This window comes from Chlorocebus sabaeus, chromosome 5, assembly GCF_047675955.1.
Source record: "Chlorocebus sabaeus isolate Y175 chromosome 5, mChlSab1.0.hap1, whole genome shotgun sequence".
Classification (NCBI taxonomy): Eukaryota; Metazoa; Chordata; class Mammalia; order Primates; family Cercopithecidae; genus Chlorocebus; species Chlorocebus sabaeus.
This window is the reverse complement of record NC_132908.1, coordinates 23,098,121-23,110,114: the sequence shown is the minus strand read 5'-3', so window position 1 is coordinate 23,110,114 and position 11,994 is coordinate 23,098,121. Positions and strand designations below refer to the sequence as shown.

General features: G+C 44.9%; 1 protein-coding gene across 4 annotated transcripts in view; it reads right to left on the bottom strand.

The window, feature by feature from the left end:
• Window positions 1-725: 725 nt before the first annotated feature.
• LCMT1 (leucine carboxyl methyltransferase 1) overlaps window positions 726-11,994 on the bottom strand; it is a 71,137-nt gene continuing 59,868 nt past the window's right edge. For 2 of the 4 annotated variants that reach the window (XM_073015249.1, XM_073015250.1), the window contains 4 exons: window positions 9,698-9,799; window positions 8,076-8,167; window positions 3,905-4,002; window positions 959-2,905 (listed from right to left, as the gene is read on the bottom strand). In XM_073015249.1, the coding sequence (XP_072871350.1) occupies window positions 2,847-2,905; window positions 3,905-4,002; window positions 8,076-8,167; window positions 9,698-9,799 (351 nt within the window). In that variant the 3' untranslated portion in view covers window positions 959-2,846. The other 2 variants (XM_007988263.3, XM_007988272.3) reach the window with 2 other exon arrangements.

Here is an 11,994-nt window from a genome sequence, read left to right as displayed (position 1 = left end):
ATCTCAAAAACAACCAACCACCACAGATGTATTCTCTTACGGCTCTGGAGGTGAGAAATCTGAAATCAGTTTCTCTGGGCTAACATCAAGGTGTCGGCAGGCAGTTCCGGCTGGAGGCCGAGGAGGGTCTGCTGCTACTGCCCTAGGCGGCATCCCCTGGCTGCCTCTGCTTCTTGTCTTCCGGGCCTCTCCTCCTCTGACTCTGACGTCTCGTCTGTCTCTCTAATGAGGACTCCGTGATCTCATCAGACCCACCTGGATGACCCAGGACCACCTCTTCATCTCAAACCCCTAATCCCATTTGCAAAGTCCCTTTGCCACAGAAGGTAACACACACTCACAGGCTCTGGGGGTCAGGACATGGACACTTTAGGGGTCATCCTTCAGCCGGCCACCATGACCAAGATGAAGGAGGCAACCGAACAGGCCAGCGTGGCCAGGGCGGAGGCAGGAGCCGGAGAAGAGCACTAGCCTCGCATCTGGTGGAGGCCAGGGGTCAGGGTGTGAGGCACAATGTCATGTGCTGCAACGAACAGCACGTGAGGGAGCGGATCCTAAAACGGACTCAAAGTCATGGGCCGAGTGTGACTCACAGGGAGTAAGCCAAGGTTAAAGCAGACTTGGGGTCCTTGGCTTTAGCTAACCCAGAGGTGAACCCTGGCCCGCCCAACCCATGGGGCACAGAATGAGCAGCGGCAGCCAGCAGAGTTCCAACCACAGGAAACTGGTGGCAAGTGAGATTTATTTAAACACCGACATGTCAACAGGAACAGGAAGAGGAACATGGGCGACCACTGTAGTGATCGAGGCTTCTCAGCGTGTGGGATGAGACCTGCAGATGAGGCCCGCCCACTGCTCAGGGAGCTCGCAGGTATCCTCCAGGAGGGCGAGTGGCTTCCGCTTCTGGCTCGGCATAAGCCTTCAACAGATTAATAAGTTATCTCCTTCAGCCCTGAGGGGAGACACACAGACACCATTAGGAGACCCTGGTGGCCAGGAGCAGAGGCCCCGAGAGGACCCCCAGTGACCGGCTCAGGGGCACCAGTCACACTGCTGACCACTGCAGCACCGCCCGCCTGCTAACATAAAAGAGGTTTCGCAAGGACAAAAGGTTGGGCAAGACTGTGTTTATGGGTGGTTTTAAAAGGATTAAGAAAGCATTATAACAGTTTATGGACTGTCTGCAGTTAACGCCAAAAATCTACCCTTTATGTGCTGAACTTTGAGCAAAGGCAGAGATGGATCTTCCACACAGACAAGCACTGACGTCCCAAAGCAGCCAGGGGTCAGTGGGGACAAAAGAAATTCCTGACATTAAAATGCTCAATATTATTGTTCCTTTGTTAGAACTAGAGTTCACTTAAAAGTATTACAAATAACCTACATTTCCAAAAAATGGAAAAATTAATTCAGCCATAGTGACATAATATTATAAAGCCATTACAATTATGCTCATTGAGCATTTTTAATTGCCGGGGGAAGTGCTAAAAGTTATAATATTAAATTGAAAACACTTGAAATCAAAGTTGCATAAATATAAAAATTCAACTCATTATAAAAACAAACAAAACAATATTTAGAAATAGAGGGGAAGGGAAAAGTCGCAAGAGATCATCTCTGACAGGCATATAGGTGGATTTTCTTTGTTATATTTTTTAGAAGCTTTCAACTTTCCTACTACGAAGTATTTTTTTTAATATAATTAAGAGGAGGATAATATAAAAATATGCCAATAAGTGACTAATTTTTTTTTTCCTGGAGACAGAGTCTCGCTCTGTTGCCCAGGCTGGAGTGCAGTGGCACAGTCTCAGTTCACTGCAACTTCTGCCTCCCAGGTTCAAGAGATTCTCCTGCCTCAGCCTCCCAAGTAGCTGGGACTACAGGCATGCGCCACCACACCCAGCTAATTTTTGTATTTTTAGTAGAGACGGGATTTCACCATGTTGGCCAGGCTGCTTTCGAACTCCTGACCTCAGGTGATCTGCCTGCCTTAGTCTCCCAAAGTGCTGGGATTACAGGTGTGAGCCACTGTGCTCAGTCCACCAATAAATGACTTTAAATCCAAAACAAACGTGAAGGCCGGGCACAGCGGCTCATGCCTGTAATCCCAGTACTTTGGGAGGCCGAGCCAGGCAGATCACTTAAGTTCAGGAGTTTGAGACCAGCCTGGCCAACATGGTGAAATCGCGTCTCTACTGAAAATACAAAAGTTAGCTGGACATGGTGGTGGATGCCTGTAATCCTAGCTACTCAGGAGGCTAAGGTAGGAGAATCACTTGAACCCAGGAGGCGGAGGCTGCAGGGAGACGAGATCATGCTACTGCACTCCAGCCTGGACAACGAGCAAGACTCCATCTCAAAACAAACAAACAAAAAAACCAAAACCAAACCAAACAAATGCGAAAGGTCTCTGTGGGCTGAGCTGCATAGTTAGGCAAATCTGTGTGGAATGACAAGTCCAAAGGGGCTGATTATCAGTCTCAAGTCAACCTGGAATTTTTGCATAGGGGATGGGGAAGGTCCTTGCCTCTATCAAGTTCTGTTTCGGATCAGCTGCCTGCTTGTGATTGCATGTCACGTGGATTACATCTGAGGGAAGCTTGAAAGGAAGCTATTCCACTGAAGGCCGGAACTGGGATCTAAAGTGGCCTCCATCGGTCTGGAGAGACGCTCAAAGCCTAACCACTGCGGGAAGCAAGCCCAGCAGGGGGCAGCTGAAAAGGAGCTAGACCAGGACCAAGACCAAGGTAACAAGAAACAGAGATGGATCCACACCTGCTCCCCGTGGCCCTACTCGGCCACAGACAGGGATGTGCACCTTAACAAGAAGAGGGAAAATCCAGCCGCTAGCTGCCTGGGTTCGTGAGGGAGATGTAAGGATCTGTGCGTTTCACATCCAGTGAACCTAGTTGCAAGTGGATGGAAAAGACACGCCGGTTACTTTTCTGGAGATTTTTACTTTAAACTCTCAAGCTCTTTTACCTTCCAGCTGCGGGAACTCCACAGTACATCTCTCAAGGGTTGTTTTGGGCTACGTGGCTTAAACAGTTCTGGTTTTTGTGCTATAAAAACACACAAGATATAACAGCAAATTCTCTGGATATGCTCACGGATACTTGTACATGATCCTCTAGTTCTTTCTGGGCCCAAAGTTCCAAATATATCTTTCAGTTTGGGGAGAAGAAAAGTTCCGGCCAGCCACAGTGGCTCATGTCGGTAATCCCAGCACTTTGGGAAGCTGAGGCAAGAGGACTGCTTGAGGCCAGGAATTATTTATCTATTTTTTATTGTCTGAGATGGAGTTTCACTCTTCTTGCCCAGGCTGGAGTGCAATGGCGCAGTCTTGGCTCACTGCAACCTCTACCTCCCAGGTACAAGCGATTCTCCTGCCTCAGCCTCCCGAGTAGCTGCGATTACAGGCACCTGGCACCATGCCTGGTTATTTTTTTTCTTTTTCTTTTTTTTTTTTTGTATTTTTAATAGAGACAGGGTTTCACCATGTTAGCCAGGCTGTCTTGAACTCCTGACCTCAAGTGATCTCCCCACCTCAGCCTCCCAGAGTGCTGGGATTACAGGGGTGAGAACCTGTGCCCAGCCTACTTGAGGCCAGGAATTCAAGACCAGCCTTAGAGAGACCTCTACAGAAAACCAGCCCGGCTCCTGTAGTCCCAGCTACTCAGGAGGCAGGAGGATCACTTGAGCTCAGGAATTGGAGGCTGCAGTGAGCTATGACCGTACCACGGTACTCCAGCCTGGGTGACACAGTGAGGCCCTGTCTCAAAACAAGAAAGAAAGAAGAGAGAAGGAAAGAGGGAAGACAAAAAAAGAAGAGAGAAAGGGAAAGAAAAGGAAAAAGAAAAGTTCACTACTTCCAGGTCAAGGCAAGAAAAGTACAGTCACGCACCGAGCTCATTTCCTCCTTTGGTTGCCCAGCAAAGGCAGTAATGCCGCATGAGCTGCTCCAGCAGCTCCATTTCATCCAGGAATTCAAGTGATTCTATCCTGTGGGAAGAATTAAAATAGAACAATCCCAGGGTCTGCACTGAAAAGGAAGATCATGGCCCATAGTTATGGATATGAAAAAATGTTCACGACAGGTTAAGTGGAAAGAAGGCGGCTATAAAATAGTAATTATGATGTGGTTCCACTTTAATTTCTTTTCACTGAAAAGAAACAAAGTCAAAACAAAGTCAAAACACAAATGACAAACTAGAAACATATATTTGCAATTCAAGTGGCAAAGGGTTGAGTTCCTTATTATATAAAGAGCTGTTAAACTTCAGTAAGAAAAACTAGTGGTAACTGGAGGTGACAGGCAGAGTAAATTGAAGCAGACTGATACGTCAAAACAGGACACTACGCAGCCATTTTAAAAAATGGGGTAGGTCCATACGTATTAATATGCAATAACCTCCAAGACATATCATGGAATTTAAAATGCAAGTTGTGTGATTTAAAAAGCAAGTAATGTGCACAGTACACCACTCTCCATGTAAAGAAAAAGTGAGACAAATTTGTCTGTATATGTACAGACTTTTGGAAAATACAGAAGAAACCAGAAATGGTACTTGTCTCTTGAGAGAGAAGGTAGTAGACTAGCAGTAAGGAGGGCTGCTTTTACTCTATACTACTTTATTCTGGCTTTATAAAAAATTATATGCATGTATGACTTTTCCAAAAAAGCCTTTTAAATGTAAACTTTTAAATATACATACACAGGTTGGGTGAAGCACTTCATGCCTGTAATCCCAGCACTCTGGGAGGCCATGGTGGGTGGATCTCCTGAGGTCAGAGTTCAAGACCAGCCTGGCCAACATGGTGAAACCCCATCTCTACTAAAAATACACAAATTAGCCTGGCGTGGTGGTGCCCACCTGTAGTCACAGCTATTCGGAGGCTGAGGCAGGAGAATTGCTTGAACCTGGGAGGCAGAGGTTGCAGTGAGCAGAGATCACACCACTGCACTCCAGCCTGGTAACAGAGCGAGACTCAGTCTCAAAATAAAAAATAAAATAAAATAAAATAAATAAAATAAAATAAAATAAAATAAATATATACACACAGAGAGAAATATGCACAAACACATGGAAACAGCTTCTTAAAAAAGTTTCTGTTTGCCAGGAGCAGTGGCTTACGCCTCTAATGCCAGAGCTTTGGGAGGCCAAGATGGGAGAATCACTTGAGGCCCGGAGTTTGAGACCAGCCTAGGCAATATAGCAATACTCCATCTCTATCAAAAAAAAAAAAAAAAAAAGTTTATGTCAAAATATGTACACACTATGGAGGAAAAGTCAGGCATTTTCAAAAAGTATACAGAATAAAAAAAGAAACAGGGTCCATATTCCTACTATTCACAATAGCCACTGCTAACATCAAGTCCCGCCACTTGCCCAGGCCTTGTCTGTTATATGCACGTATGCACAGGTGTGAACACATATGCATGTCTGTGCATGTTTCTATATTTGTGACTTCATTCCCGTCTTGGTATGCAGGTCTCAGGACCACATCTGAAGTAAGAATGACTACACATTAACTAATGTGGTTGCTTCCCAAGTCATTCTACCAGGAGACATCCAAAGCAGATCTGATACCAAGTTCTAGAAAAATCCATCACCATACTGAAGGCTCCAAGACGGTTATTACCAAGTACAGCTATCAGGAGACACTACTAATTATTAAGCTGTTCACTAGAAAGAGTGCTCCGAAGGGCAGGAATGTCTTTTGTCCTATTTTGATCATTGCTGTAACCCTGGTGCTTAGAAAAGTGCCAGGTACACAGCAGACACTCAGCATTTGTTCAATGAATAGCCTCGCCTTAGACTTCCCATTATACTCCACAGTTTCTGGCAAAAGCAGATACAAACTACGTGGCATTCACAGAGCTGGGCAGGCTGTTCGGCCTGGCATAGATAGACAAAGGCCTTCCAATCTCCTTACCCACCACCCCCACGAGGGTTACACGTTGCTGTCTACAGAAGTCCAGGAAACATGAGACAAATGACTTCCTGGAGGCAAGAGTTTCCTTGTGGTTGATGCTAGTCATAGGCTCCTTTCTGGGCATCTAGAAGCAGTCCCAGAGCAAACCCGTGTCAGGGATGTTCAAAACAGTCGTCTTGACATATAGCAAATGAAAACCAGCCTGTGCAGAAGGATGCTTCCAGAAGAATCCAGGAAGCACTGACCTGATCACGTGGAGACAGCACTTTCTCAAACCCTCCAGGCTTTCATGGCCAATTATTCACGTACATATTTGGGAAAAACAGTGATACGTCTAAATGTTAATAAGTTATATGGAAAAGCAAAGCCAAAAATTCTTCTCATGATCTTGTAAGAGACCAAAGGCTATTGATCTTAGGTCTCCAAAGACAAGAAGAAAGCAGGAATCAGGAAGCACAGAGTGATTACAAAAAAGAGAGCTGAAGTGTGCACTAGGGCTATACATAGATGCACAATGGTGATGTTCTCTCCAGCGTTGTTTATAACAGGGAAATGAAAACAAGATGAATAAACAAGACACCTCAACTAAATGCCTAGCTACAGACATTTTTAATTATTTAAAAATTATTATCAATATACTATATCCACATATCAATATAAATACTACGTACCCTATTTTTTTTTTTTCCCCGAGACAGAGTTTCGCTCTTGTTGCCCAGGCTGGAGTGCAATGGCGTGACCTTGGCTCACTGCAACCTCTGCCTCCCAGGTTCAAGCAATTCTCCTGCCTCAGCTTCCCAAGTAGCTGGGATTACAGGTACCCACCACCACGCCCGGCTAATTTTTTGTATTTTTAGTAGAGACACGGTTTCACCATGTTGGCCAGGCTGGTCTCGAACTCCTAACTTCAGATGATCTACCTGCCTTGGGCTCCCAAAGTGCTGGGATTACAGGCATGAGCCACCACGCATGGCCCTTTGTACCCTTAAATGGGATATGGCAACGCTCAATATTTTGATATGTAAAGGCAAATACAATCTATTGTTTTCAAAAAGGATGGTGGTTTACAGACCAGTATGTGTAGTATGAATCCAAGGATTAAAAAAATAGAAATCTATGTATTAATAAATATTTATCTTTCTATCTAGGAAAAGAATATTCCCCAATATGTTAAGAACTGCTACCTCCCAAGTGTGACTACAGAAGGGACAACTACTTTATACTTCATGCACTTTATAATGCTTGAGGAACTTTTTAGAACCACAAGCATAGATTTCCTTTATAATGGGGAGAAAAGTCCATTTAAAAACCCACCAGCCCCTTATACGTCCTTGAGCAACATCGTTTTCCTCCCTCTCCAAAGTTATGTAAAATTTCCACTGCCAAGGTTGCTCTGGGAGTTTTCCAGGTGTAACTGTTTGTTTCAACTAAAAGAATCAGTTTGGGCATAAGCCCTATCTCAGTTAATAGCTAATGAGTTACTTTCAAGCTGCTATCAGTGTTTAATTTGTTTCAAAATAGGTCTAGTTAGGGTCTTTTTTTTTTTGAGAAGCAGTCTTGCTCTGTCACCCAGGCTGGATACTGTGGCACAACCTCAGGTCACTGCAACCTCCGCCTCCTGGATTCAAGTAACTCCCCTGCCTCGGCCTCCTTAGTAGCTGGGATTACAGGCCTGTGCCACCACACCCGGCTAACTTTTGCATTTTTATTTATTTTATTTTTTGGAGACAGAGTTTCGCTCTTTCACCAGGGCTGGAGTGAAGTGGCATGATCTCAGCTCACTGCAACCTCCGCCCCCGCCCCGGGGTTCAAGCGATTCTCCTGCCTCAGCCTCCCGAGTAGCTGGGATTACAAATGTGTGCCACCCCATCTGGCTAATTTTTGTATTTTTAGTAGAGACGGGGTTTCACCATATTGGCCAGGCTGGTCTCGAACTCCTGAGCTCAAGTGATCTGCACACCTATGCCTCCCAAAGTGCTGGGGTTACAAGTGTGAGTCACCGTGCCTGGCCTTGTGTTTTTTTTTTTTTAAATGAAATCTCCACATATTGTTCTGTTTTTCTGCATTAAAGAATAGAGGCAATCATGCCTTCAGTTCACAATGAATGCCCATCAAGCTGACGCTCACCAACCCCATACCTGCTCACTTCAGCTCGAGGTAACCTGTTGTACAACTCCATCATGTCGACGGCCGATGCTGTTTCCCACCCATTCGACAGGAGCCGTTCTTTCTAAAACGTGCAACGAAGAGAAATGGAGAACTAGAGAACTACCAGGCACTGGCTTACAAATCTGAGACACTATTTTGTTTTAAAGAGACAAGGTCTCACTCTGTTGCCCATGCTGAAGTGCAGTGGTGTGATCACAGCTCACTGCAGCCGTGACCTACTAGGCTCAAGCGATTCCTCCCCCTTCAGCTGCCCGAGGTGCTGGGATCAGAGGTGTGAGCCAGTGCGCCAGGCACTGAGACGCTCTTAAGCACACCAGACCTCCTCTGAGCTGACTCCTTTCTCAAAAGCACATCCTAGACCCTAATATCTTCTTTTTACTTTCCAACTTTCCATACTGAACAAGCATTGTTATAATGGGGAGAAATTCACTAAAGTACTTCCAAAGAGAAATAAAGGAAGAACTTTTCTATAAGCGACAGTTTTTTAAAGCATTCTAATGGTTATGTGACAAAAGACATGTAAAAATGAACCTATTTATTTATTTTTAAATTTACTTATTTATTTTGAGACAGAGGCTCACTCTGTTGCCCAGGCTGGAGTGCAGTAGCTTGATTTCGGCTCACTGCAACCTCCATCACCCAGGTTCAAGCAAATCTCCTGCCTCAGCCTCCCAAGTAGCTGGGATTACAGGCGAGTGCCACCACGCCTGGCTAATTTTTGTATTTTTAGTAGAGATGGGGTTTCACCATATTGGCCAGGCTGGTCTCAAACTCCTGAACTGAGGTGATCTGCCTGCCTCAGTATCCCAAAGTGCTGGGATTATAGGTGTGAGCCACCACACCCACCCAAAAAATGAACCTATTTATATGGGGGCAGGGGTGGGAGTTGTTTTGAGAAAAAATAAATGACTTTTTTAAAGGAAGGGGGCATTACTATAGAGTCAAAGAGGTTTAACGGACATATCAGTCATCTACAAAGTGTGGACAACGTTTAAATCCTGATTCAAACACATCAACTATAAAAAAAAGGTTTTTTTAAATAACTCGGGAAATTGAACATGAACTGGGCATTAAATGCTATGAAGGAGTTGTCAGCTTGTGAGGTATGATCTGTGAAATGGTGTCATCATCATCCTGGGAGAAGCAAGTCCTTATTGGTAGGTGATTCACATGCGTATTTAGGGGTGAAATCATGTGTTGTCTGGGATTTGCCTGAAAATATTCCAACATCAACAAAAAAATTGTGGGAGAATACAGGAAATAATACTGATAAAATAAGTAATACTGAAGTTAGGTGATGGGACGTGTGTTTTTATTTTACCATTCCCTCTACCTTTTGTTTGAAAATTTGCATAATACAAAGTCAAAATAATAGGGTGTAGGAAATGTAAATGTGTATTTTCTACACCAAGATGGCAAAGCAGGACTTGGTCTTTCAGTATCATGAACTAGTGGCCCACATGGAGGCTCAGCAGCCTATGGTGGCAGGCACTGAACAGGGCTTCTCCATGATCATATCTGCAAAGAAAGACCTTTATATATCTTGGTTGACTAAGGGTCCAAATGGATGTCCCAGTCCCTGCTCTCTGACCTGTGACTCTAATGACTTGCAAGTCTCCACTCCCGCCAGGTCACACTGGCGTCTCCGTAGGTTTTCAATCATGATCTGCCCAAACCGATCACCCATGTTCACCTAGGAGGGAAAGAGAAGGTAAGACATTACTCTAAGGGTTTGTTAAATATGCAGAATAAAACATCATCATCCTATTTTTAAGCAGTAGAGGCTGACGTCTGATGAGGCACACCCAGCATAGGAAAACGACTGAGGGGCAGGCACCAGCACAGTGCTGGCAGGAGCATAAACTTGGGTAGCCCTGGAAGGGCAATTGGGCAGGATACACCCATTTTAAATGCTCAACCTGGCAGGGTGAGGTGGCTCACGCCTGTAATCCCAGCACTTTGGGAGGCCAAGGTGGGCGGATCACGAGGTCAGGAGATCGAGACCATCCTGGCTAACACGGTGAAATCCCTTCTCTATTAAAAATACAAAGAATTAGCCGGGCATGGTGGCGGGTGCCTGCAATCCCAGCTACTCGGGAGACTGAGGCAGGAGAATGGCGTGAACCTGGGAGGCGGAGCTTGCAGTGAGCCGAGATTGTGTCACTGCACTCCAGCCTGGGCGACAGAGCGAGACTCCATCTCAAAAAATAAAAAAAACAAAAAATAAAAAATAAATGCTCAACCTGTGATCCACCAACTCCACCGAAAGCAATCTACCCTACAGACACACTCACACGTATCTGCTAAGATGCAAGAATGTTTATCACAGCATTAGGTAAAATAGGAAGAATCTGGAAATAACTCCTGGCATGTCTGTATAACGAAATTATATATAGCCATGAAAACAAGAGAAGGAAGACAGATACAGACATGAAATGACCTCTAGGGTAAACTCTTGAAAAGTGAAGTAGAGAGGAATATGGATAGTATACGCCCATCTGTCTTCAAGGAAAAAAAGAATCTCTATGTACATAGAAAAATTGGAATGTGGCAGCCTTGCTTTCCAGATTAGAGGACCAAGGTCTGGGGCAAGAGAGAGATTTACTTTTCCTTGTCTACCCTGTTGTATTTTTAATTTTTGTACTCTGCATGTGGTATTACTTTTTGAATTACAAAAACTGATCTAAAAAACCTCAAATTATATACGAAAAATGCCAGGAAACAATATTAGTGTACACCATTGTATATACACTATCGCTTTTTCAAAAATTCGCCACTTTCAGCCACGCATGGTGGCCATGCCTGTAATCTCAGCACTTTGGGAGGCTGAAGCGAGTAGATCACTTGAGGTCAGGAGTTCAACACCAGCCTGGCCAACATGGTGAAACACCGTCCCTACTAAAAATACAAAAATCAGCCAGACACAGTGGCATGTGCCTGTAATCCCAGCTACTCAGGAGGTTGAGACAGGAGAATCACTTGCACCCAGGAGGCAGAGGTTGCAGTGAGCCAAGATTGTGCAACTGCACTCCAGTCTGGATAACAGACTCTTGTCTCAAAAAAAAAAAAAAAAGGACAGGTGCGGTGGCTCATGCCTGTAATCCCAGTACTTTGGGAGGCTGAAGCAGGCAGACCACTTGAGGCCAGGAGTTCGAGACCAGCCTGAACAACATGGTGAAACCCCATCTCTACTGAAAATGCAAAAATTAGCTGGGTGTGGTGGCAGGCAAGTATAATCCCAGCTACTAGGTAGGCTTAGGCAGGAGAATCACTTAAACCCGCGAGTTGGAGGTTGCAGTGAGCCGAGATCGCACCACTGCATTCCAGGCTGGGCAACAAGAGCGAAACTCCATCTCAGCAGCGGAAAATCCACTTAACAATATGAGAAATGATTTTCGGAGTGCACACGACAGCACTGCTAGACAAGAACCAACACTATTTTGGTGGAGAGAAAGGAATGTGGCACTAATGATCACATGGCACTTCTTCATTCCAGATAGAAAGTGTTTGTCAGCACATACTCTGTCATTTTATTGCCTGGGTTTGAATCTTCGCTTGACATTTAAGAGCTTTGAGGCTGTGTGTAAACTACATAACTCTGTGCCTCAGTCTCCCCTTACCTACAGAATTAGAATAGTACTAGTATCTACTTGTGGCTAGCTGTGATAATTACATAAATTAATAGGCCAGGTGCAGTGGCTCACACCTGTAATCCCAGCACTTTGGGAGGCCGAGGTAGGCAGATCACTTGAGGTCAGGAGTTCAAAAGCAGCCTGGCCAACATGGTGAAACCCCGTCTCTACTAAAAATACAAAATTAGCTGGGAATGGTGGCACACACCTGTAATCCCAGTTACTCAAGAGGCTGAGGCAGGACAATCACTTGAAC